At 40.6% G+C, this 27,602-nt stretch overlaps 1 protein-coding gene across 3 annotated transcripts in view; it reads right to left on the reverse strand.

The window, feature by feature from the left end:
• Positions 1-2,966: 2,966 nt before the first annotated feature.
• LOC108892896 (semaphorin-5B) overlaps positions 2,967-27,602 on the reverse strand; it is a 32,438-nt gene continuing 7,802 nt past the window's right edge. For 2 of the 3 annotated variants that reach the window (XM_018690669.2, XM_051066066.1), the window contains 21 exons: positions 20,277-20,465; positions 17,428-17,527; positions 17,193-17,238; positions 16,820-16,882; positions 16,553-16,651; positions 15,579-15,792; positions 15,204-15,489; positions 14,962-15,097; positions 14,192-14,399; positions 13,803-14,010; positions 13,038-13,155; positions 12,670-12,854; positions 12,398-12,541; positions 12,001-12,148; positions 10,871-11,096; positions 9,490-9,711; positions 9,234-9,404; positions 7,497-7,646; positions 7,120-7,155; positions 6,178-6,389; positions 2,967-6,095 (listed from right to left, as the gene is read on the reverse strand). In XM_018690669.2, the coding sequence (XP_018546185.1) occupies positions 5,934-6,095; positions 6,178-6,389; positions 7,120-7,155; positions 7,497-7,646; positions 9,234-9,404; positions 9,490-9,711; positions 10,871-11,096; positions 12,001-12,148; positions 12,398-12,541; positions 12,670-12,854; positions 13,038-13,155; positions 13,803-14,010; positions 14,192-14,399; positions 14,962-15,097; positions 15,204-15,489; positions 15,579-15,792; positions 16,553-16,651; positions 16,820-16,882; positions 17,193-17,238; positions 17,428-17,527; positions 20,277-20,421 (3,279 nt within the window). In that variant the 5' untranslated portion in view covers positions 20,422-20,465 and the 3' untranslated portion in view covers positions 2,967-5,933. The remainder of the gene's footprint in view (positions 6,096-6,177; positions 6,390-7,119; positions 7,156-7,496; positions 7,647-9,233; positions 9,405-9,489; positions 9,712-10,870; positions 11,097-12,000; positions 12,149-12,397; positions 12,542-12,669; positions 12,855-13,037; positions 13,156-13,802; positions 14,011-14,191; positions 14,400-14,961; positions 15,098-15,203; positions 15,490-15,578; positions 15,793-16,552; positions 16,652-16,819; positions 16,883-17,192; positions 17,239-17,427; positions 17,528-20,276; positions 20,466-27,602) is intronic. The other variant, XR_007809091.1, reaches the window with a different exon arrangement.

Here is a 27,602-nt window from a genome sequence, read left to right on the forward strand (position 1 = left end):
AGCCACTCTCTGCCTCTGAAGGGCTTTCATAGCATCATAACATCATTACTTTTTGTTTGTTGTACAGAAAATATCTTCTGCATCTACTTAGCCCGCAGAAATACACACACACACACACACACACACACACTTCCCCATTTTACATCTGGTTTTTGAAGCTGCAGCAGCGAACAGGAGCAATTTGTTGCCGTGGTTTTTCTTTTTTGATCCTTCCAATGGACAAAAATAACCAAGACTACGCAGCTCCTTCGCCCATCTCCACTACTTAGACAGACATCCGAGTCGTTGAGTGGTCCTTGCTTTTTCCGCAAGATACCTGAGTGTCTCTACACTCACCTGGAAGTTATTGACAACCTCAAAATACCTAAGTCACTCTGCTTTAAATAGCCATCTCCTCCAGTCTGTTGAGGAATGGTCCACATATAAACCACTTTGTTTCCTGAAAACATCATACTCTACTGGCACGAATAACAAAAGTAAACAGAAACTTTATCTGTGGCTTATACAGAGGACACACGTGATATACAGAGTCCCAGAGGTGACAAAATGTCATGGCAACAACTCTCTATATGCATCGAGGCACTTTTATATTGTCCATCAAACAAATGAAAAAGACCCACTTTGTTTCATGGACTTATGTCTTCACGTGTTCAGAGACACTTTGATCAGACAAATCTTCTAACAAGTGAATGTGGTGGATTAAGTGAGTTTAAAGTGGGAGGATTAAGCTGTTTTTCTCTCTTTTTGACTGATGTAGAGTCACTGGTCAGTATTGAAGAGTGTTAACCACAAGCCAAGTTTCTGTCACAGTCTGATAAGAAGAGAAAAGACAACCAGCTCCCTTGTTGAATGCATGTACAGCAGTGGACTGGGGCAAAAATATTATTTCAAAATACAATTTTTAACTACGTTGTTGAGTTATGGTGCAGTATTATGTTTTTGTATGAGGTCAGTGGTCATAATTAGGAATTGGTTGCCATTTGGATAGAAAATAAAAAGCTCCAGGAACTTGAACCTCCAGAAATTTTATATGTGTGCATTAAAGATGCTAAATGTATGCTTTTGCTATTGCTGCATAGCCAACATTAGCATCAACAGCTGTTTACTTAGCTAGAGCTTCAGCCATCGTTACGTTTTCAACACGAGGTTAAAATAATTAATACGTACATATTATGAGGTGAAGGAAAAAGTTAACTATAAATATAAACTTTATGCTTAGATAGTAAATAATAAAATGAGGCTCTAAACCACCTTTATGAATATGAGTGCATCTTCTGTATTCTGTGTAATATTTATGGACTTTTGCTCCAGTTTTTCCAGTTGCTAAATTGGAGAAATTCCAATGAAAAAATAAATACATAAACATAGAGCACGAGTACACGACGGCTGTCTATTTTGGTGACCCAGTGGTTTTACCAGCAGATTAAACTCTGAGACAGAAGAGTAGTGCTGCTCATTGGACCATGAACAATAAACACTGCAGTGCAGTCTGTTCAGAGCGATGACGTGAGAACTGACTGGTTTAAACATTTGGCAGTGGATGGATGGACATTGGTCTTTTCTTAAAAATGTGAGTTCGTCCAATCACATAGAATAAAACACATATCAAAATATTTAAGTCATGAAATGTGTCAAATACAGACACAAAACCTTGACAGAGCTACAAATGCACCTTTAATCAAACAAGAATGTACTGTGTCCCCTCCAGCAGTGAGGTGTGGCTTTTCCACTAAGGCTGTTATTGCAGTGATCAGGCCACCTGTCCAAGTGTTAATGGGAAACACAAACAGGATTATAGCCTGGACCACGGACAGCAGGATTTCCAAGAACTGGGCCTAGCTGTGTTTTTATCTCACGCTAGCATTAATCCCACTGACAGTAAAAGACTGCAGCAACAGGTCTGATTGAATCTCTGAAATTCTCAACAAATCTGGTCCCTCTTTGTCTGAGAGCGTCAATACAACATCTGCATTATCTTCTGCAGATATGAAAACATCTGTGACACAGCATATATATCCATGTGGACTGCGTGAGTGCTTATCTGGGTCATGGGGCCAAGAAGAGCGAGTCCATATGGGCACTCATCCTCAGGTACCTCATGGGGACCTGTAGCCTTCCAGGTGCTTCTATCACTTCTATTATTCAGCAGGAAAAATCTTTTAACCCGAAAAAAGAAACATAATCATCATGCTATACAGGAAACACTGACAGACCTCGAAGATCTCCATGACTCACCTGCATACCTGTCTGCTCTCAAGTGTTGTCAATTATTAAAGACATGAGGGAGGCTGATGGAGTGAAGTCACTAAAAGAAGAGACCCTTGTGACCCTCGTCTTCCTTGTCCTGCAATCAAACCACTAAGAAAAAGGAAATCTGCCTTAAAATGGATTTTAAAAGCTGTTAGCAATGAACTTTTTTTGATCATTTTGTTGTGTATTTTTGGGAGCTGGCCTAGTTTAAAATATGTGATGTCATGTATGAGTTGTATCAAGAATACAATGAGCTTAAAGACTGTTTGGACACTGACTGTCACTGTCCTGTGTGTTTAAATCCATTTTTCTAATGTAATAATTCAAATTTCATCACTATATTCTGTGTTAAGACTATCTGCTGCATCACATCAGAAAGTAATTGAAGAGGATATTAACTGTGCTGCTGGACGGACCAATTTATCAGTTACTGTAGCTCCCGAAAAATCAATTACATGATTGACAGAAAATTATTCAGCAGCAACTTTGATTGTTTGTTAATATTTAGGTCATTTCTCAAGCAAAATGCTGAATATTCACTGACTCCAGTTTCTAAACTGTGAATATTTTATATCCTGTTATAAAGTCCCATGATTGGTAAAGTAGCCTCTACTACCTTGAGTAGTTTAGTAGTTTTCATTGATTATAAAATATATTTTAAACAAATCACCTTGTCATATATTTTTGAAAATCAAGGTTAACATTGGTAACTGAAATAATGGCACCAAAATTGATTTATTCATCTTGATTTTTTTTTTACAGTGTACATTATACAAAAATATAGAGTACCAAAAGATCACAGTGTCCAAAAGGCAGTGTTTTGTCATATTCACACCAATCATGTTCAGCAGAAGTGTTTTTGGGAGCAAAATAAATCCATTTAGGGATCCAACAACAAATTGTGAGGACACACTGTTTCTAATGAGGAGCGGTGAGCTGCAGAGACCTTTAAACACAAAACAAAACTTTTAAAACAATTAATATTCTCATTGTCTTGGCCAAATACAAACAAACATTTCTGTACAGACATGTATATTCATGTAAGAGTATCAGTGCATGCAGTTATTTGTACGCAAGCACCCAAACGTGGACACACAAATTATTCTCAGGGCTGTTTTGTCTTCATGCTACATAACACCGCAAATGGTGAGAAACACCTGAATTCATTTCTTGGTATTTACAGTTTAGAAACACAAGATACTGAATGCAATATATATTTTACAGCACAGACTAACTTAAATATCAACAACACTGTCATGGAATGTAACAGAAAACCCAGAGGGTGAATATCTGAACACGTCTTAAAGCACCTATGTGTTGATTTTTTTCTGTAGCGTCACAAATTATTCTGGTGTTTATAGCTGTAGAGTTTTGTTTTGTAGAAAAATGAGGCAATCTTCAGCAAAATCAGATTCATGATTGTAGGGGACAGTGTATTTTTTGATACAGAAGTGGCCAAAATCTTGTGGCTTTAATAGCCACTAATTTAGGGTTTTCAGCAGCAGAACTTGTGAAAATGCTTTATTTGACCTGTCTGTAATTTCATATAATTTTAAATAATTTCCAAGAAGCTTCTTCCAAACATAATTTGGTACTAATTATAGGGAAAATAGAGACAATCAGAGATCAATCGTGCACCTCCAGTTGATTAATTCCAATTAATTTGCCAGTTTTTGACGTCTGTGTACAGCAACTCAGCTGAACATGTATAGATGTGAACCTTTTCTACAAGCATCCACAGTTTAACATGTATGAATAACAATGTATACAGACAATGCTGTTTCCACTAATAAAAGAAACATGAATATTGGTTTTAAATGCTCCAATACTTTCAAAGAAATCCCTGTTTCTCGAGAAATCTGTATCAAATGATACTGTTTTTTTCCAGAAGACGTCTTATTGAATTTGTATCTTTATAATCATAATTCACAGTTTGTTGAAATGAGCAACAGAAAAGTGAAAAACATATTTATACAAACACCTGCAACAGTTTAGCATTCATACCTCATATGCTTGAAAATTCATATATAGACAAACACTCAAATTCACATCTATGGACAGTTTAGTTTCCAGTTCACCTAAGCTGTGTGTTTTTGGATCGTGTGAAGAAACTGGAGCACTAGGTTAAAATCCACAGTCATGGGAGAACGTGCAAGGTAAAAATATGTTTTTTTTTTCATGCTCTTTCCAAATTTGCTCATTATTAATTGTATCCAGAAGCATTGGAGAAAACATTAGTCCGTGGTCCATGCCTTGCTTTCCTTAGATCAAACCAGTGTTTAGCATGTTTTATCAAAAACAAATCTCAGAGTTATAACTTATTACTTTGCTGCAGAACATTTTCTACACACAAAAGTCTTGTACATTGTGTTTTTCACTTAGAAAAACAAGATGTAGAGACTTGAGACCTGCTGAGCAAGTTAATCCATCAGTTATGCATCCAGCTGTGTTACTTTTGTCAAAGTTACCTTTTTGTTGAAAAGCCTGTGGCGGTGTGTTCATGGGCTTATGAGAGAAGCTCTGAAATATACAGGTATAGCTGTGTTGTATTTGGTGATTGTTGAGCAATAACCTTAATTAACATCCAGAAAACAGGAGTGAATGACGTGAATGAGTGAATTGTGAGAAGCCATTTCTGAAGTAAAAAATCAATCATGTTGTTTCAGGAGAAAGATACAAATACAAACAGTGACATCTATGAACACCCATAATATAATTCATCTAACCTGTTGAAGTCAGCAGACTCCAACGATGTACAGTACATAGTGAGGGCTCTTCAGTGTTTTCTGTTGTGGTTGTGGCTGCTGTTAAAAATGAAAATTAAAGCAAATAAGCCAGAAGTCTGTCAGAGTTTGTTTCTTCTCTCCATGCTCACACAGTGAAGAATGATGTGTGAGGATAGAACAGATCATTTGTCTGGTTTTTTTCACAGATATCAGTCTTTACTGACGGCAACCCACACCTATCAAGTGTCCGAGCTGCCTGCAACATATAGTCTGTATACAGTATTACTAAGTCGTCCAAACTCACCTGCCAAGCAAGCAGGCGAGTCTCTTCTCAGTCCAGTGGAAGGAACATGCAATGTCTCACGTCTAAATGAAGCTCTGGACCTCAGGCTCCTACCCTGTTTTCACAGTGCCCTGAGCACAAGTGGAGCACCTCAGGGTGGGTGAAGTGAGAGGAAGGTGGTAGTTTGAAAACATGGTTCCTCCTTGGGGGGCAGGGAGCTGGGGCCTGGCTCTGTTGAAAGTTCAGAAATACACCTGCCAACACTTTTAAACCTTATCTCGTTGGTTTAAACACAAACAGAAATGTAAAAAAGGAGATTTATGATTTTAGGTAGGGTACGTACTTTAACTACTTTGTGACAACTGTGACAACGATTCCTTTGATTCATTCATATACTATACCATGCTCTGAACCTGTGCATAATGTGAAAGAGTTTCTGTGTACAGTGATGTCTGAGGAGAATGGTTAAATGAACCGAGCCTTTAAAATCTTATTAACAGATTCAAACTGGAACATAAGGATGATTTTGGTGTTTACTTTAAGACTTTCTTGACCAACAGGATAATAAAATAATCTTGGTGTGTTTGTTTTGAATGAGGAAACCCTTCAGGGTGGTGGTGGGGTGAGTAAAGAGGGTTGTTTTTTTTGTTTTGTTGTTACAGCCTGGCCTCCTCTCAGCTGTGCATGTAGGTCCTGCAGGGGGAGTCCGGATGGAAGTCGTACTTGCTTAGACTGGGAGGGTAGTAGGTGGTGGTGAACATGTTGCTGGAGGGAAGCGGGGAAGAGAAGTGGTTGCACGTCTCGTCGTTCACATGGAGATTGTTCTTGTTTAGCGTCTACAGTGTGGAGACAAAGAATTTGTTGTCAGATACAGGCACAAAGTAAAGGAGACATTACCCATGAACAAACTGCACCTACCTTAAACTCCATGGGGATGTACTTCTCATTCTTTGGCGTGGTGTTGCCCTGCTTGTTGTAGGTGAGGTGGTTGGGTGTGCTGGGGTGGATGACTGCTGACTCTGCTGACGGCCGGTTCAGGTGGTGGCAGTAGGTGTACGCCAGCGCCGACAATAACGCTGCTGCAAAGAAGCTAGCTGAGCCCACAGCTACCAACTGGAACAAGGTAAAGGCTGGAAGCAGAGGGGTGGAGGAAGGAGAGAGAGGACGAAAGAAACCGACCAATGTTGTTGAGTCAACTTACAGAAATAATAACTCTTAAATCTGTGTATTTTATGATGTGACAAACCAAAAAAAGTGGTATGAAAACAATGTCAGACCATATAATGAACATGCTTTATCAAATGTCTTGATAATCTGCCTATAACATTTGGCAGTATATTGTGTGAAAAGCCAAATTTTATTTTGAAGGTGGAACAAGAGAAAAAAACAATGGGATCACCAAAGCCGAAGGACTGTGAACACAAACTTTTAAAAATGGAAATGGTTCATCCTCTGGTTTTCTCCTCTGGGAACCATCAATATCCACTGCAAATTTCACGGTAATCCAACTGAACGGTTTCAAGTGGCAGAAGAGAAAGGCTTCAGACTGAAAGCTGATTTTTTCTGTCTGGCTGCAATGAAACTTTATCAAAAGACAAATAATGATTCCACCCTTTGGCCAGTCCCATGCCACATGGGCCCAAAGCCACAAACAGTCAATATGTTACCGACTGTGTGCTACACAAGTGAGGAAAAAAGCCAATAACTTTGTAACCTTGGCACAATAACTAGATGTTGCTACATGTTCAGAGACACTGAGGTGACATTGATTTGCTCAAGACAGGATGTGTGTGTGAGCTGGTGACAAAGTGTAACAATTTGTGGAAACTGCATGGAAAGACATCCCTTGTTTTAACTTACTTCCACAGCTGTGGTCCTCCTGACCAGGTAAAATGACTGGAGGAAGACAGAGATGAAACAGAGACAGAAAAAACCCATCAACATCGTGAAGTAAAATCACTGCAGCTCCAAAAGATCAAACAATAAAAAATGGCAATGTAAGTTAATTTCTCTCAAAGGCTTTACTGTTCTTTAAGTCGGCAGAATGCTGACATCTCCATTAATTTGTCTTTTGATTTCTACAGACACAGAGTGAACAAGTCAGCATTACATTGTGTCTGATTAAACTTTTGTGTGATGGACTGGATTTTTCCAGCTTATATCAGCATCAGTCCAGAGCAATTTATTACGTGCGGCATACTTGTTCCAGCAATTCGCTAATAAGAACATGTGCTTACCCGGCACCTCATGGGGCTGGCATGGCCTGGACTGGGTGATGTTTCCCTGGCAGAGACTGGCCTCAGCCTCCTGGTCCTCACCACAGCGACGAGTGCGATGCTGCAGACCCTCCTCATCACAGTCTCCCCAGTCTGTCCACTCACCCCAACCTGATGACCGAAAGAAGAAATGAAAGCTGGAGAGTCAGAAAGAGAAGCTGAAACAAAAGGGCACAAGTACAATAGTTGGGTTTCCTTCTAGGAAGTTTACAATTGTCAGCTGCTTCTGTGTCCTTATATTCTCAGTTACTATCCTGTAGTGTAGATGCAGCATCAGCACATCACTGCCAACCTATATTAAATACCTCCACTTCAAAAGAAAGTCCCAAAGAAAGTATTTATTCTGAATTTAATTGGATTATATAACTAGACCCGCTCTATGTCTGTTGTTTAGGAGGTGGCTCAAGGACAGCAGAAGGAATTTTGCATATTGGCTACCCCCAAAAAGACTGCAAGAAGTAGTTGTCTTGTAATGAGCTATCTTGGAAAAAAAATGTCATTCTCTTCACTGTGCATTCAAACAGCCAGCAACAAAGTCAAGCGGCCACTGACAGGAAGCCAGCGACCAGAGAGACTGTGCGGAGGGTTAACGAGTGTGCAGGCTGGGAAATGTTGGCCGCAGCGCAGTGGTCATCATCAGTCAACGGCCAGTCACAGCTCAGCCTCCTTGTGTTCCTGCTGGGGTTACTTTGTTTACCGAACAAAAGTGGAAAATGGATGAGAACTTGATTACACCAATTTGCTTCCCATGTCTCTACTTACAAATGAATTAAAGGATACAAGAGTTGCATCCATCCATGTTTGGTAAAGTCAGTTGTAAAATGTTTTTTTCCTGCTTAATTTGTGACTTTTAGCCAATGCATGCTGGGATAAGCTCCAGCCATGTTGTTTGTCTTCTCAACACAATTATTGATTCACCACTTGCTGTGTGGAGGAGATTTCCCATCAGCATCAATACAAACATCATTATTTAATCTAGAGAGACAGGATGAATCTATGGCGTGTATTTATGGCGTAACAATTAGTGTAAATGACAATAAAATCCATAAAGCACTTTTAAAACCAAAGTTATAAAGTGATTAAATGTGAAAAATGTCTGTAAGGGGAAAAATGATAATTAAAATAACCAATAAATTATATGTTGATGTGATACTTAAAAGAAGATAAAGGACCAGATTTAAATAGAAGAAAATACAGGGAAAATTTTGTGTCATCATTTTATTCATTTCTGTTTGGATCTCTGCTCTGATCTCTAATATGTGTACAGCTGTGGCGTCTGCTTGTAGCAGTGCCAAGAGGCAAACAGCTACACACGCTGCTAAACGATTACTATTATACTACAGCCAGATTTAAAGTCTTTATATCCTTTAAATTCAAAGAAAATGAAAGAGACTACCATAAAAAGATGAAGTAATAATCTTAGTATCTTAGAGTATCTGGACAGTTATGATTTTAATTAAATTTGAGGGTGAACCATGTAGAAATTACAGCCCTTTTTACACACATCCCTGAGGGTATAATAAGCTTAAACGCAGCCAGATGCTGCGATCTGTTGCTGCTTTATGTTTAAATCTGACATAAAGTGTCGTCAGCAAAGCAGCAAATATAAACATCATGTCTGCTATTGATAAACATAGGTAACAATACAGTTTATACATAAAAATCTTCTGTAAAGTAGCTCTACATGTCCTTTTGTACCTTCACAAGCATGTGTGTTGCAGAGGGCCTCTTCAGTGTGCAGGCCTATGCAGATGTCTCCTCCATTGGCGGGGGGCGGGCTGCTGCAGGTCCGAGTCCGCTGGTAGTGTCCGCCCCCACAGCTGGATGAGCACTGGGACCAGGAGGACCAGCACGACCAGGCGCCACTCACTGGCAAACGCGCATAGAATAAACTTTATTCATACAATTTACATTTTCTGCTTTTGCAGCTGCACTGCTAAAACCTTCCAGTTACCTGGACAGGGTTGAGTGTTGCAGTCCTGATACTCCACTGGGGATCCTACGCAGGCGCTTGGGTTGGTCCTGCCCTCTGCCGTCGAGCAGCTTCGTTTCCTGGTTCGGAAGCCTTTGGAACACTGCTGTGAACAGCTGGACCACGTTTCCCAGGCTCCCCAGCGAGCACCTTGGGGCTGAGACAGAGTTCGGCCACTAGTCTTCACCAGGTCTTCAACCAGAGCTGGAAAGGACATTTTATTTGCTTTATTGGAATCTAAAAGCACAACAAATGAGCCAATTATTATTCCAGTCCTCTTCACATGATAAGCAATTCACAGGGGAAGTTAGAGGGAGAGAAAAGAAGAACTGGAACAACTTTCACTCAATGAAAAGAACAAAAGTCGATCCCGACATCATTTGATTCAACCTGCTGAATGAGTGAGTGCTCAGGAAATCTAAATTTAATTTATACCTTTTGAGTTCAAATAAGAATCACAGAATTGTATCTTTTTATTGCCAAATGCAGCAGACAGACACCCTGTTATAAAACATTAATTAGTGAGGTGCAATGTGGGTCAAGTTGAAAAATGAACTACTTTTCCCGGTACACCCACACACACACATAGGCACCCATAATCACAAATTATTTACATATGAATCAGGAGTGGTTCCTGAGGCTTTCAAATGAGGCCAGCACAAATATTTCACTCTGATTTTTTCTGTATTTGCAAGAGGCTCCAGAGAAGTTAGGAAGAAAACAAAATGACATTTTCAGCTCATCAGCTTTACCTATTTTGGACTAAATATCCAACATGATTGTTATATCAAAATACTATTTTTATGTTCTATTAAATAAAACAGAGTCCATGAATGGGAGCACCTGCATGTCTCTGAGGAGCAGAGAAAGTGGACATCTGCTTCCCCATAATGGCTCAATGATGTGTAATCTGCTGATTGATGTGTACAGACATGAAACCAGCTGTGTTTATTATGGCAGCCTGGGAGTTATGCCATCAACAGCACTGCCTCAAAACCAGAGAGATGGAGTTTTACAGATATATTATATCAGACTGGAGTAGTGTTGGACCAGGTTTGGTTTTGCTCTTGGACTGTTCTGATATACATTAAGCAGCTACACAAAAACAAAGACAGACTGCTTCAAACCTCAAAAGTTACCCCAGGTACGTGACCCCCCCTTGGGTATGGTAGTGTCTGGATATACCTGCACTCTAGGAGGTAATCACTGCACCAGCTGTGCCTCTGTGGTAACAATCATGTTACCATGGTAACTGCTGGCAGATGACAAACAGGGGAAAACATTGCTACATTTGCTAACACTGCAGAGTGAGAGGGGAGAGAGTTGTTTACATTAGTTGTTCCCTGCTCATTCCAGTACTTACAGTCGGTCTGACAGGCTCCAGACCCGTCATTGGGACAGAACCGGGTCTCCACCTTCTTCTTGCCCAGCTGCAGCTGCTGGGGGTCGGGTAGCAGTGCCCGGCAGGTGTACCTGAATCTCTGCTCCTGCCGTGACCCATCTTGACTAACATTGACTGGCATCCAGGGGGTCCAGGGGGTGTTGCGACGCACCTCAGGGCAAGCCTCCAGGTTACAGACTTTGTACTCCTGGAAGACACAGTGGACGAAGCCTATCACCATTAATGCTGATGAAAAACCCATTGCCGTGTCACAAGCTAAAGCTGTTCTACTGCATGTTTGCTTTATCTCCCAAAGCCATACATCCTGATGTTTTCAGTAATTCATTATAAACAGCTTGCAGAGACACAGTGCTGCCTTAATACATCCTGCTAAACAACACAAATACTGCAGTTTTTCCTGGAGGGAGTTTATTATGCAGCTAATTACAGTGTTGAATGGGGCCATTTAAACAAGGCTGCATCTTGCCGAGGACATAAAATGATGCTTCACGGTCCGCTCTTACGGAGTGGCTAAACTAGTGATAAGTCAGGTGGGGCTACACTTGCAGAAATATAACATTAAAAATCGCTAACCGGGGCTAAACACAGATTCACATATAAGATTGGGGTATCCAAGGTCAACAGCTTGTGCCTGATACCAAACAGTTTTTAGTTGACTAGCATGGAGCACTGTAATTTAAACTTTGAACCTTGTAGTTTGGGGTAGATACTCACATCCCTCACAGAACAAACCCTTTCTTTTTCAGATATTTCCTTCCATCTTGCACCACTATCAGGCCTAATTGCAAGCTTAGTGGTGTGCACAGGTGGTAATGAGTCCACCACTGCAGGCACCAGTGATCAATTCCTAATAGCAGCACTTCTGGCTCAGGTCACACTTTCCAAGAAAGACAATTAGCAGTATTTGTGAGTGGGAAGCCAGTGAGGGATCATTAACTTTTTACACTCTCTACTTATTGATCAGAGCCTCTGTGAGGAGGAACCTCTGCGTGTGTTACAACCTCTATGTGATCTCTTCACCACAAGGCAAAAAAAAGAAAGAAGCAGTTGTGACAAACATCTTAATTTTGTTATTTTATAATATCCAGTACCGTGGCACATCCAGGACAAGTGTTTCCATTCTCACAGGTTCTGGTCCTGGAGTGGACCCCACCTCCACATTCAGCACTGCAGTGAGCCCAGGGGCTCCACGCTGTCCACAACACTGGCAGGGGACATGGTTTTTTCTCATTGCACAGCCTGGAAACATAAACACTTCACTTAGAGACTTGGTGCCAAAATGCAGTGAATAAACTGTAATAAATGAATAATCAGGGCTTTAGAGCCACAAACATAACATCTAAGAATATTTTTTATTGGCTAGAAAGCAGAAAATTTTCCAGGAAAATTTCAAGAATAACTCAAATCCCAACACCTCCAGAGTGGTGATATTTTAACTTTAAACAATGCCATGCAGTAATGATGGCTGCTGATGATGTTCCTCCTCACCTCTCCTCTCGACCCTGGCCGACGCAGATTCGGCCACCGTGGCGAGGCGAGGGGTTGTTGCAGGACCGCTGCCTCACTTCAAACCCGATGCCACAACTGCTGCTGCACTGGCCCCATGATGACCAGGGAGTCCAGCCGCCATTCCTGAGGAACAGGGTGTGAGAGAGGAAACGTAAATATGATTACATGTAACTCAGGAATCTGTGCGTTTTATGGCGCTAGACGTTGTTAGCAGCTGTGAAATGTTCGCAACTAGATAGCAACAGATGTACCTGGAGCAGTTTGCCACCTGGATGGTTGGGCCCTTGCATTCAACCCCACCACATCGGGCCACCGGTCCGTCACATGAGCGGGACCGACATGCACAGCTACTGACAGAGCCCTCGCCATCATCGTGGTTACACGGCTGCCACGGTGCCCAAGGACTGAAACCGCCATCCTGCGTTAGGTTCCTCATCTCCAGAAAGGATTTGATAGGACCAAGAGCACATGAATGAATCAGATTTGTCTAAATCTTTTTAATATGGAACAATAATTTCAGGTAAATGAAAGAAGAAAGAATGTTTTATAAACAGCTAAGCATTTTTAAATACATTTCATACAGTAAAGACCATTACACATGAGTGAGTGTGTGTCTTACTGGGCACTCTGTGATGTTTTGGGTCCACTGGTTCATGTTGGAGCTCTCCTCGATGGTGGTGCAGCGCTTCTGTTTGTGATCCCAGCCACAGTATGGGTCCCGTGCTTCCATGCAGTAACTAATATGAGTTCAGACAGTTAGTAATTGTTGAGGTTTTATCAAGACTCCCTGCGACACAGAGAGAATGAGGTTTTCTCTGTATCAAGGAACCTCTATTGTGTTTCAAGTGGGAGGGCTGATACTGTAAAGCTACTGGACATCATACAGTATTTTGTAAGGTTGTCAACAAATTCATTAACAGCCCACTTATGTAATGTCTGCTCGGAGGCTTGCCAAAATATGGACTGACAGTTCAAAAGCAGTTTCTTTACAGGGAAAATAAACTGGGCTCTTAACATAATCATCTTTGTCAGCGTTTACTGTGGTGCCTTTCAGACTTGGACACCCACGCGTGTTTGTCTCTTTAATGGCCACAAGTTAATAAATCTTTTTAAGTATTTTCAAGTTGAGTTGGTAAATTTGCACACTCACCAGCAGCAGCAGAAATGTCAGACTGAGCAGGATCACAAATTTAAAATGCAACTTATACTAAATGACGACTGCCAATTGTGGATTTCCATAGGATTTATACATGAAATATACTGTATATATTATATTATATATTACGTACAGTATGTTAAAATAAGATTTATACTGTTATATCTCCCTTGTTTTTGTTACTCCTAGGTCACTGGTGGTTCTTGATAAGATTGATAAGGATCGTACCGTTCGGTTGGATAGCTGGAGCATCGCTCTAAAGGGATCTTCAACAGTCTGTCGTCAAGTCCCACAAACAAGGACCTGTCACTTTGGAGGATTTGCAGGCTCTTTATTGGCCCGATTTGTCCTTCGGGGAGGATCCTGAGCTCCTCCAGGTAGCAGCCGTGAAGGCTTTTGTTGGCAGTAGAGAGAGCCTTCAGGATGGTGCCATATTCTGACAAGATGGACAAAGGGAAAAGTACTGGTTTAAAAATGATCTGGTGCATTGCATACTTTGATGGTAGACCCTGTTGTTGCAGATAAAACATGGCCAAGTTACTAACTTTATAACTTTTCATTTTAAATCAGCAGTGTAATTGACAAATTCAACCCCAGCTCTGTTCCGTCTTGCTCACCAGTGCCAATGTACATGACATGGTAGAGGGTGTCTCGGCCCTGCACAATGTCCACCACCAGCTTGGAGAAGCGCAGGTTGTCCTGGGTGAGCAAGGGGTTGACGGTCACCGGCTGGACCACATCGTTCATCAGGAAGAGTCGCTGGGCGTCCTGGAGGCTGCGCTCTGTCAGGTTCCCCCCGGGGCCTCCTTCCTCCAGAGTGCCACACTGGAAAACAAAGAGAGGAAGGATCAGTGTGAGGTCAATTACATGCGTCAGTACCAGGATCTTTGTTTTGCAGCAGAGCCCTCATGAAAGTTCTCTGTCACACCTGTGGATTCTTTTTTTATTTTTTGCTTAAAGTCAAAATTTCTACCATGAGAAGCATCAAACTGAGTTGCAGTGTAAGTATATGTTAAATAAATGCAAATCCAAAATAAAAAACAACAGAACTATTGCATATGAAATGCAGAGATTACACAGTATAATTTACGACGTCCCTGCAGCTCAATTTGGCATTTCTAGCATTTTGTATTTGTGTTGGAAACGTGCCAAGCACTTATTGTTGGAGGTGTATTCAGCAGAGATGAGCTAGAATTTTCTCTGGACTCACACAGAGATGAAATGGGTGTCAGTCTTTTTGAAACCTCCTTTGTAAGCCTTGGAGGGAAGGCTGTGAAATTGCGGTAGGACAAAACTGTCTCATATCTATCAACACCATGTTGTTAGAGAAAAATAGTCGTGTGGATCCCGTTTGGATTCTTTTTTTATGCGTGTAAAAATGAGCTACCTGAAAATTGGGTATGGGGTTTGGGGTGGACAGCCAGGCAGTGCGGGGGTTCTCCTGGTAGCGGAAAGGTCCGTTAAAAGCCAGGGTGATGGAGCTCAGATTGAAGGCACAGACAGCTGAAGCTGATATGCTGTTTCTGAAGGAGAAGAGGATGTAATCATGGTCAGATCTCAGCAGTTCAGTGTGAAGGAAACATGACAATTAAACTGACTTTAATGATGTTATTAATGAACATCACTCACACATTAGTGGTGAAGATGCCGTAGATCAGGTCCTGCTCCGGTAAGTAAAAGGTGCTCTGCAGCTCGTTGTAGTAAAAGGGGATTTCTCCTGAGCGGGAGCAGTTGAGCCGGGCCTTCATGAAGGTGGTCCAGGTGTCCTCCAAAAGGAAACGGCCGCCCATGTCGTTCTTACAGACCCGTGCCACGCGAGAGAACACCATCTTCCCGCAGTCGTTTTCTACCGCGGTTTCTCTCAGGAAGAAGTAGGCAAACCGGCCAATCTCGTAAACTGACACGAAATGAGGCTCTGGAAGAAAAGATATGGAAGTTGTGATTTTCACAAACAGGTCAATATGAGTCTGAAAAAAGGACAAATCAGTGCAGTGCTTCGTTTACCGTTGAGCCATTTGGAGTTGTACTGGGCGGTGCGCAGCGGCGGCATGTTCCCCAGGCTCCTGTAGATGACTGGGTCACGCCCTGAGAAGTCGATCACTGTAGCAGCGTACAGCTCGCCCTTCTCTGTTACCATGGCGGTGGAGTTGTGGCGTGGGTCATAGGGACATCGGGCGACACCATTCACTGTGTCCAACACCTGACTGATGTTACCAATCTGACAGAGAGACAGACAAAGGATGTAAACACAGCCGAAGTCACTACAGGGAGAGGAAGATTACTGCTTCTGTATTAGTGTTTAGTTTACATTTCATTTTCATTTGGTTTCAGATTAAATGTCCAGAAAATAATTCCTGTCTCTTTTGTTTTATAGCTGTCTTCAACTTCTAATTCACAGCAATTTAAAACTTTTAATGAATTTGTCAGGACATAATGATGCAATCTTGAGTCTCGACCATTTCCCAAACACACAAAGCTGATTCAAAAATCTATTATTTATACTTGGCATAATAACTGCCTGCTTTCCAGGGCTGACACAGTAAACCAATTAATCAATTATTTGATCACCAAAAAATTAAGTGACAAATGTTTTTGCAGTCAATTATTTTTTGTTTGTTTTTCCAAGACAAATGCTGCACATTTTATTGCAAAGATTTTGTTTTGTTTTTCTTTGTTTTAAATGGAATATTTTTGGATTTTGGTTTGACAAAACAAGAAATCTGAAGATGTTACCATGTAAAGTAAGAGAGAAAGAATCTGTGTCAACTCTCTAAGACCACTGTCACTACCAATTATGTACATTTTACACATTTACTGGCTATCTTTAACAGTATGCAAAAGTTAGTTTTTCTGGGCAGCTGCTGATTTCCTTTCATTTCATCTGACTTAAAACATGCTTGAGAGTGAACTAGTTTATTTTTGATGTTTGGATGATTCTGGTTGCTCCGCAACATCTCATGATGAACTGTTGTACCAACCTGCCTGGTTATACAGACAGGTGTAAAAGCGTTGGTCCCACACGTGAAGAGCATCCTCCCACTGATCAACAAAACTCGGATGTAGTTTTGACATTCCTCCTGCAGACACACACACAAACACACCAACTGGTTTATTTGTCTCATGAAAGTGAACTAACTAGATCATAAATACAATGTGAACAATTGAAATTGGAAATCCAAGACAATACATATGGGACAGAGTAAATAAAAACTGAATTTGACCATTTTTATGACACAGCACCTTACCTCAGATTTGCCTTTGCTCTGACACGAGCGCTTTGTGTCTTCATCAGGTGCCCACTCTGCTGCCTGAAGAAAAAAATATAAACATTTTGCTTTTGGGAATTTAGATGCAGCAAGTCATTTTTTAAAAACACACACATGTAACAAAGGTTCAACGTATGGGGGAAATTCAAGGTAATACAAAAGGCAAAAAAGTATAAAACTGTAATTGATTTAAAATATTAAAAAATGATTACTTGCATGTGTATTAATAATGTTACTAATAAACATTTATTTAAATTTCTATTTATTTCTATTTTGTAAAAGAATTAAAGCATTAAATGTACCCAAATCATCAACATTTTATCTCATCAGCACTTGGCTTGGCTAATGTTACCTGTATAAGGGAGGCGTTGCTCAAACTCAGTCTGAAGATGAAGTTTCTGAAAAAGAAATATTTCATGGTGGAGGTGAAACAGCAGAGGCACAGATTCTGCAGAGGGTTTGTTATGTTTCTGAATCTTGCTCTTGAAGTATTCAGGTTATTTCATTATTTGTAGTGTGGTCATAAATATGATCCTGTATGTCTGTATGTTTACACTGGGTATGTGTTAAGTTCAGTTGTTTGTTACCTGGCTCCCACAATGAGCTGGTTCCTGCTCAGGTCCAGAGCCAACTGAGAGAAATCCTTCACTCCTGGACGGGAGAACTCTGCCATCCACGGCCTCAATGCTGGATGGAGAGGGAGGGGCAACAGGGAGGAAAGGGTTGATGGTTGAAGGAAAAGTTAAATAGAAGGAGGAGGGGGTGAATGGAGAAAAGGCGAGGCACATTATGAAAGATGAACAATGAAGAGAAGAACAGGGAGAGGAAAAAAGATTAATGAGAGGAGGAGACAAAAGGCAGGAGAATAAGAAGAAGAAAAAGAAATGGGAGGAGCAGGATGATGAGTGGGAGTAGGAAGAAGATGGAGCAAATCAGTGGGATGAAAAGGAAGGAGGAGGAGGAGAATTAGGAGGAAGGGTAAGGAAATAAGTTAATCCATTCTTTGCGTGGGAATCCCTCTTCATCAAATAGTACCTCAGTGTTTTTATTAACACAACATTTCTCTCAAGTCAACCAGACACAAAGTCTCCAAGCAGGTGACTGAATGAGTCCATACGTCTAACATTTGTTTTTCCTGTTCTGCTGTGTTGTTTCAGAGGTTGAATTTAGGTTTAACCACCATATTTGTCTGTTTTAGGAGCTAGAAAATCCAAATTTGGGCAAAGAGGAAGAAGCCTAGGTGTGACTAAAAGGAGGGATAGTGGTAGACCCCATTTCCACATGTGATGAGTTAACACTGCTGTCAATCATGCATAGTACACGCTTAAAAAAGACACTATCAGGCATTCAGATTGGCCTGAAATGTGTTTTCACTGCTCCACAACACATTAGACAAAGCAGCCTTTTACATACATTAATACAGAATAATTTCTTGTCCTGTTTGGTATATTTTATTTGATTATATTCTCTGTACTTTTATTTGACTTGTGATGTTGTTTCAAGCTTTATCGTTATTATAGATTTAATTAAATTGTCTTGATTTACAAGCTCTACCTTTACAACCACAACAAACATTAAACAAGCCACTGTGTCATTTTTACATCAGCTTTGGACAGTGTGAACAAACCACATAAAGGAGCGCAACAAATTGATCTATTCAACAACGTTTCAGAGCAAAACTGCTGCTCCCTCACCTAAATCAATGCTGGTTCCTCCTATTTGAGAACCAAAACAATAACAGCGCAGTTTGCCAGGCGAATTCACTCTGAGCTGAATGGAAACTGACATCCAGTCAAAATAATATCATCAAAGGCCCTTTCACAGTTCTTAGACAGCCGAGGAAGAACATTTAATGAGGCAGTGCTGCAGAGACAACATTCAAAACATTTATTAATTCATCTAAATCAGTACAGTACGTCTGTTAATGTACAGCTTACAAATAACCTTGAGCCTTGATGCACAAACAGACTATACTAATCCAAACAAATGCCATCTGAGAGCTTTTCATGCTGCCAGACTTTTATTGTCTCTACATTAAAGCCAAGCCTCATTAGTTGTAATACTTATTTTTTTTTATTAATCTCATATAAAGCAATATTTTGAAAGATCGTGAGCAAACAGTGTGTTAGAAACAAAAATACAGGTTATTAGAAATATAACTGAACCATCACTCTTGTCTGGCCTCAGCTCCACTTTCAAAGACAGTACAGCATGAATACAAACCATCACTAAAAGTGATTTTCAGAGGGAGCTATTAAAGCCAAATTGCTTTTGTGCATTTGCCTGTGCACATAATGACCTGTGGCAATGCAGACAAATACAGACCGTCCATGCATACGCTCATATTCACAAACACTTGACAGCTCAGCAGGAGAAATTACTCGCTTTCCAGCAGCGGTCTTGTCCTAACGCTGCGCTCTTTGACCTCCTCGGTTAACTACACAGAATTAGAAACCGAGACTCTCATTTGGCAAACAAAGCCTGTCAAATATGAAAACAGATGAAGGGAAACTAAGGATAGAGGTGAACAGTTGAGTTAGTCAAAGCTTCAAGTTTTACACAAACCTCCACAACTTGCAGATGAATAGTTCTTAAGTTTATGATCCCATCCTAACTTAAGATGGGAAAAGTGTTCTACACAAGCTTCCTAACAAAATGTTAAATAAACTCTCTAAATTTTCACTTTTCCACCACTTAGTCAACTTGTTTAATATGTATTAAATCCAAATGTCAACAGATGGACCTAACTCACTTAGAGGGATATGGCACAACCTAACGATGTGTTTTGGCTACCCTGTACCATGCTGCTGCTGTTAGCCGAGCAGCTACCAGCTTTGGAGAGCCTGACCCAGCGACATAGGGCTCTCCTGACTTTTCTGGTATCTCAGCCCACTCTCTCTCTTTTATCTCCTGAGTTAGTGATGTTGTAAATTCCCCCAAAAAAGAACATCTCTGTTTTTTTCTCATCTCATCTGTCTTGAAGTTAAGTGCCAACTGTTGTTTTTGTGCATTTCAATGGCAAATCTACTGGTTGGCAAAAATACCTCAGGGGGATGAGATGAGAAAAGTAGCGTTGGTTGCTAGGGAACACACATAAAAGCTGACAACCTGAGATGAAGCTTATTCCTTCACTTAGTTAGGATTTACTTCTATAATACCAAACTGAGAAAAATCTTATGTCAAAAGCAGGTATGGAAAGAACAAAATGTTTTGTATGACCCCTCATGCTGCGATACACCGGAGTGACATTTGTTGCCAAAAAAGCTGAGTGAGTAACAGTGATAATACTGATAAAGATATTTACCATCAAAACTGAGCTGGAGCTCAACATTTGCAATTTTAAATTACCAATTTCACCTTTCTAATAGATGATGGTTGTTGGATGAATGGATGGATGGTTGGTAAAAGAAATTCAGACTGGTGTTGATGCTCTCACCTTGGTAGGAGACAACAGGATGTTCCTTTTTACTGCAGTCTGCAGGTTTGATTGGAGGCTGCTGGGACAGACACACAGACGCACAGATGACCAGCACAAGGCCACAGGGGGAGAGGGCCCACACCCCCCACCCTGACGTAAGCATAGTTACAACCACATCCAGTCTTCTATCAGGTCCTCAGGAAACACCTGTTGAGAAAAGGAGACAACGTCAGTTAAAGCAATTTCCCTCCGAAAGATCAAGGAAACACCTCTATCTATAATCCTCAGTCGCTGTCCGCCTGTCCATCCATCTGAATTAGTTCTGCCAGTCTGTCAGCTCTGGGTGTCCAACCCTTCAGTGTCAGCAGGACTCAGTCATGGCTAATTCATCTCAAAAGGCCAGAGCCGCCAATCTCTCTAATGCCGACTCTCAGTCCGAGGGTGCCATCAGCAGAGCTCTTCATGACTGAGGAGAGCCATTCAGAGATGAGACTGGGCCCAGAGCCAAACGGGGGGGTGTGAACTTTGAACTGCGAGCCACCTGAGGGGTCTTTGTGTCAACATCAAAATCCATTTACGAACATCAAGTCTGCTCGGAGATGATTATCTGGTGATGATGACCATGTGCACAGGGTTACAGCAAAGCTCCATTCAAAAAATCAGCTGGTGACTTGCCTGTTATGGCAGATAAATAAACTGATGAACAAAGGTCAGTGCTGCTTCAGTCTTTATTCATGTAAACATAAATAATTAAACTAAACTACTGTACAGGCTGTGCCAACTAGATCCACAATGCTAACATCAGAGTGTGTTTCTTATGCTGCTGGTTGTGATCGGCTGAGCTGAAACAGGAGAGAATACCTCATCCACTCCCATTTCATTCAGTCCAATCTCCTCATTTATTTCACTTTCCAAAACTTGGGTCATGAGCTTGAAGAACCAGCAGTGAAGTGCTGAGTGAGCACTTTCAGAAGTTCCCTGTGTGATGTCGAATAACTCAAACTGTCAGGTTAACGAGTAAAATACAGCTGCCAAATGTAGCTACCATTTGGATATCCAGGTCACATTTTACAGTTACACATGAGTGCATTTATTTTTAGCATGAGACACACAAAGCAGGGGATGACACTCCTAATCCCTGTCTTTTTTCCTAGGGGAAGAAATAGCAGTTAAGTAGGGCTTGACACAGCACAGGTTGAAGAGAAAATGTCTTAGTAAGTGTAAGTTTGGCAGGTGCACATTTTTGGTTTATAAATTTGCCAGAATTGCGGGATAAAGTCGTTTAAAATTACATTATCTTTAAGTTATTCTATACTATAGTTCACTAGGTTTGTTATTTTTGTACAGCAGCTCCCACATGATGCAAGTTTGCTTGCATCTGCTGCGTGCTCTGGAGAACAGAAGTGGTGAATGTCTGTCTCCTGCTCTCCAGGACTGAATGTGTGAAGGCAGAGGTTTTTCAACCTGCTGGGATCCAACATTGCTGCTTAATGAAGCGACAGGAGCAGAGCCTCCACCGCTGGCCTCACTTTTGTTATGTGGCCGTGCTCCTCTCACCGTGCAAAGGCCGGCCAGTGAGAGGCCTAATGTTCTGGGGTTTGTCTATTCAGTGCAACGAGGGGGAGCAGCAGCGAAATGTCAGTCAGATTCTTCAGGGGCATGAGGAAATGTGTGATCAGCTCCAGCTAAAGACGGAGAGTGCATGCTTATTTTAACAAGTCCTTACAGCTAAAAGGCACCATAGGCACTAAATGTAAATATAGGCTGTTTAAGCAATTAAACAAACAATTAATGCTTTGATTTACTGGTAAGGAGAGTCTCACTTTTTTGGTTCCTCACCTCAAATAAAGACTTCAAAATCGTGTCTGTGTTGTTTGCCTTTCTGGAAAAAAACAGTATCTGAGAGGCACATGTCTTTATGTGCCTGTAGTAGGACTGCAGCCAATAACTGTTTTAATTACTGATTAATCCATTGATTATTTTCAGCCACAGTAGCAGCAGGGTTTCTAGGGAGGAGAATATCAGCATGTTAGCATCTTCACTGTTAGAATGCTAAGGTTAGGTTTTACCTCAAAGTACTGTTGTACCCAAGTGCAATGTTTGTAGACTCTTAGTCCGGTTTTTGATTCAAATTGTTTAAACTACAAATGTCAAAAAATCATTACAAATATCCACAAATAGTTGATTTGTCTGATAAATAGTTAAAAATGAAAAAAAGGACCCCACATTAGGGAAACTGGAACAGGCAAATGATTTGTATTTCTGCTTAATAAATGACTTAAATGATTAACTGATGAGCAAAATTAATAAGAGAATTAAGAAAATTAATTTTCTGTTGATTGACTAATTAGATAATCAATTAAATATATCAGGCGTTACACAATATAAAGTTTGCAGTGTTCCCTTTCTGCTGCCAAATGTAAACAGAGAAGAAACCAGCCTTGACTGAAAAGCAGGAAGTAAAAGCAGCAAAAACTGAAGCCTAGCAGTGTTTTTCTGAATCTGTGAGAGTGTCAGAACATTCATTCATTCATGTCGCTGCCTGTGTTGGAAAAACACCTTAAAGCCTTAACAACCTGTGAAGAGATTAGAAATACAGAGTCTCCGATTCATGTGACCTGTATGTGTTTGGACTGTGGGAGGAAAACCACAGGAGCACGGAGTGAACATGTGACCTTCACACTGACAGGAACGCTGCCAAGGTTTTAACCTCTGAGCCACTGTGCATAAAGTATAAGATCAACACACAGAAATATGACAGGTGGATACATTACAGCTCTGTTTGCCTCCCCAACTTTAAGTGTGTGTCTGCCTGTGATTCCTTTGTGAGAGTGAAACATCACCCTTCACCTCGCTCAGAGAAAACACAGACTCTGCATAACTAAGATGCTGCTGTTAAAGTAAAACTTTTATTTTGAAATAGCAGTAAAAAAAAAAACAAACTATCCTTTCCCATAGTGTAACCACTGTGGTTTTTCAGTTTTTTCTCTTTACTTTTTATATTTAAGGTAGATAAAATGTTTTTTCAAATTGTTAAAAAAGGTCTACTTGCAGGAATGTGTTGGCAATAATGTGGAAGGAAGCTTTAATGGCTCACAAATGAGATGTTAACACCATGCATCTCTTCCTCTCACAACACTGGAGTGAGTGTGTATTTATGTAATTAGGATGTCTTCTTGCAAGCAATCACAAAACTATAATATTAATAGAACTGCTTTGGAAATGTTTGCATAAACACCACATCATACTGCAGCCTGATGAGACAAAGCTGAATTAAATATATCTATGTGTTGAATGCTTAAACAGAAAAGCACAGCCACAGTAATAATTACAGTCCTCACTGGATCCACAGACTACACATCTTCTGAATGCCATCTTGAGTTGTGCTGACCAAAGCAGTGATTATAATTGGTCTTAAAGTCATTAAATGTTTGCCTAGCCTGGAAGACAGGTCTGTTCTCCATCACCTGTTGGGATTTAAACTAACCCTGCAACAAAAACCTTTCACTGCTAATGCCTTCCCAAAGACCTATGTCCATATATAGTGTGTGTTTACCTGCCCCACTCATTTTACTCTGACATTTATTACCAGCACTTGATTTGTTGGGTTTTCTTCAGTCAAAAAATGTACAAGCCCTGTATGGTGAACAGGCTGAGCTATTTCCCCTATATGCATTCATCTAGTGATGCCACTAGTAATAGTGAAAATACACAGTTTTAAAAAATCCAATAATGATATATTGCCTGATATTCTTTTAACATAAACACGGAAAGAGGAACAAACCTTTTTTGATAACGATCCCTTAAAGTTAGCTATTAGAAAACTGTGACAAAGACATGAACTGAGGAAGACATTTTGCTTCTTTTTTTAAAGATTTGGAGGAAATAAATGATTTAAGGAAAACAATTCACAGGTTTTCATGGGGCTATAGAAATAAGGTGTATACAGCAATATATACAGTATCTGAAATAAGTGCTATATGCAAATACATCTTCTAACAGACAGCAGGATGACCCCAGCCCTTTAAATCAGTGGTTTCCAACCTTCTTGACTTAATGCCTAAAAAAGCTTGTTTACTTGTCTACAGATTGTGGCCAGTTGGGGCAGCTGAAGATGTAAGATTATCCAGTAATTCACAAGCAAGCAGAGTGATTAGATAAAGATTAGGGAAGCTTTTGATATCCAAATGTATCTTAGCAGAAAGTTGAGAGAATTTGCTGCAGCCTCCTCTAGTGCAGGTGGAAATGTTGTGACACTTTAACAAGTGTTTGGACAGAGTAGTAGTTTTCCTGCAGTACTTCATCACAGTTGTGCAAACGTTCAGAAGACAAAATGTTGCCAGTTATTGTACTTTGGTGCTTTTAGAGAGAAAAAAATGAAAATCTCCTGGTTCTTCTTTTTGTCTGCAAACTTTTGACAGCTACTAACCTGCATCTCTTGAAGATACTGCCTCTTTTTTTCACCACATACCCCCACTAATAGTCACAACTGCCACTCCTGTGACACCCTTAAAAATCTAAAGCTTTTAAAGCATGCATACAAAATTAAAGTAACACTGAACTTGTGTATTTTTGTGAGCCTCTCAGGAACGTTCTATTCAAGCACTCTTGGCTTTGTCTTCAGACAAACTGAAGGAGTAGAACATTTCAGTCTTTTCAGAAACCAAAGAGATGGCCCTCCCATGGTGCGTGTCACTTGGATACCTTCAACCCACAGCTTATATATGAATAAGTTGATTTGATGGAGGGGAGAGTAATGCGTGGATGAACCTCTTTAGGGCGGCCATGCTGACACAGTGAAGCTGCTTTTTCTTTTTCTGTCCGGATGAGTAAAACCTCTTCAGCTATACCTTAAAACAGCTTTTACAGGGAATTATATGTCACAATCTGACGACAAAAGACGTACCAAGACCCTGAAAATGCATAATAGCGCTTCCACTGGGATTACACAGGCTACAAAATGAGCATGCTGAGACACTGGGTGTACATGTTAAGTGAGCTTCATTAAAATCCAGACAAATCCTCTTCACTGAGGTGATATATGACAGGGAAATTAATTACAAGCAATTATTTCTTCATTCAGAAGCCCTGTAATTTGTTCCTCCATGGCATGCAAAATAAAAGCAGGGAGTCCAGCGTCTGACCCTTGTATATCTGCCTCTTGTCTAAACTCTCTCCACCGGAGTACTTGGACTCCATCCAAATATCATTAAAAGAAACAGCGAATCCCCCACCACCTCCCTACACCCAAAAAACCTGGGATTCCAAGCGCCACATTCCTCCTCAAATACAAACACAAAACAACAGCTGCTATCAGAAGTAAATGCCTAAAAATCTGTCTCTGGCTGTTACAGTAGCAGCTCTCATTTGACGGCCCTTGCCTAGAAAACGTAGTATTAATCACCAATAAAGTCAGTTCATGGAGATTTGTTAGTTGGAGCAAATGGACACTGAGAGGGCATCCAGAGTCTCTCCATCAAAATATTCAGAGAGGACCATTTCCGAGGCAGTATTCTCAGCTCCTTCCTACCAGGGTGAATGGCCTCTCTGTGCAACCTGCCAACTATCTGCCAATGGCCGCTCTCTTTTACAAGTGAATAGACTGAGTTTAGCCACAGTTAAAAAGACACACTAACGTGCCATGGCTGCGCCACAATGGCCGCTTGGGTAATTTGCCAAAACTAATGATGCCGGTTTGGCCCCGGAGAGAGGAGGTAGAGAGCAGGAATCCTAAAGAGGCACACAGCTGCACCGATCCCTCTCTTCCTAACGCCCCTCGCTCCTCTCTGTCTCCCTCTGTTCTCCTATCATCAACTCCATTTCTTTTAGCACAACTACTTGTGTAGGGTGTATAACCAAACTCATACCTTCTGAGTTCTCTTAAAATTCTCCCTGACAGTATCACTATCCCTCATCCTGCCTGAAGGAAATTTGGTAGTCAGTAGACATGAAGGAAAATTACTGGTTAGCCCACCCATTCTCCACAACATGAATATCAATATCAACAGCAAAGGCAAGGTGAAGGTGAGCAGCATCCTTAAACAGAAACACCAGCAGTCTCAGCTACATTTTAAGACTATCATAAGATACATTTATTTACCATTTGAGATTATTAACTTGCCTTTAGCCCACATTTCTATATGTGTATCTGTCTGTCTGTCTGATAGTCGTACACATCAGTCTAATCAATATTTTCATATTGTTAATAGGTCAAATTACAACCTATATGTAATTTGAAAGGTACGGTAGTGACAAAGACAAGAAGACAAATCCTCCCCAACTCTATATCTGGCATCTGTAGCATCTTTTAGCATCACCCAGCTCAACACCAAATAGCAGACAGCAACTAGTTAGTGAAGATACGCAACATTCATCAGCTAAGGAGCGAGCGATTTTTCTCTGCGTTGGTAGAGACCAAAACTAGAAGGAGAGTGAACTGTGGATTTCCATTCACAAACACAACTTCAAATGGATGCTTAAGTTGCTCTGTGACAGCTGGTAGTGACAACCAGTTTACAAACTTGTAATAGTCAAATGTGTGTTGTTTAGCTTGGTAAGTTCTGCCTGCAAGAGGCCAAAAAATACAGATAATAATAATGATTATCATATGGTGGACAAAGATCAAACTAAAAGGCTGCATTTTACCAGAATTTGAATAGACTATCATATCATATTTTAATCTTGGTTATCAAGAGCTGAGATACTATGCAGATGCTCCATTCAAAGATGATTACACAGAGAAGCTCATTATGTTTAAGTGCATGTATTTAGATTCTATTTTCTCAGTATGAAAGGTAGTTTTTTTCCCACTTTGAAGCCCAGACTCACCTTAATCTTATTTTTGAATATATCTTTCAGAGTGCACACAGACTACTGTTGTGCATGGACATATTGCAGGTAGAACTAATATTATCATGCAAATTAGGACTGTCTTTGACTTTGAGTCTCTTGGGTGACTGAGAGTCTCAGTATTCAAATGGCTAATCTATTACATATAATTGATGCTGCTGTCATGGAGAAGGATCTTATTATGTGTATCCCTTATTACAGACAGGAGCAGCATGTTTGTGAAGATTATTGTGATGCCAGAGATGTAACATATGTGTCATATTTTCCAGTGATGACTAATTGCTCATTCCATTAAAATACAATAAAAAAAAATAATCATCTAAAGATCTGCAAGTCAAGTGTGGTGCCAGCCATGTTGCATTATTCTGGGGGAGAAAGGAGATGGTAATTGCAGTTTATACAAACAAATTTCCAGGTACCAATGACTCAGGAACACTCCTCTTAGAAAAGGAGTAAAAGGGAATTTTAAACATAGCCTGAGGTTACAGTCAGTGC

The sequence above is a fragment of the Lates calcarifer genome, linkage group LG7_2 (genome assembly GCF_001640805.2).
Source record: "Lates calcarifer isolate ASB-BC8 linkage group LG7_2, TLL_Latcal_v3, whole genome shotgun sequence".
In the NCBI taxonomy this organism is placed as follows: domain Eukaryota; kingdom Metazoa; phylum Chordata; class Actinopteri; family Centropomidae; genus Lates; species Lates calcarifer.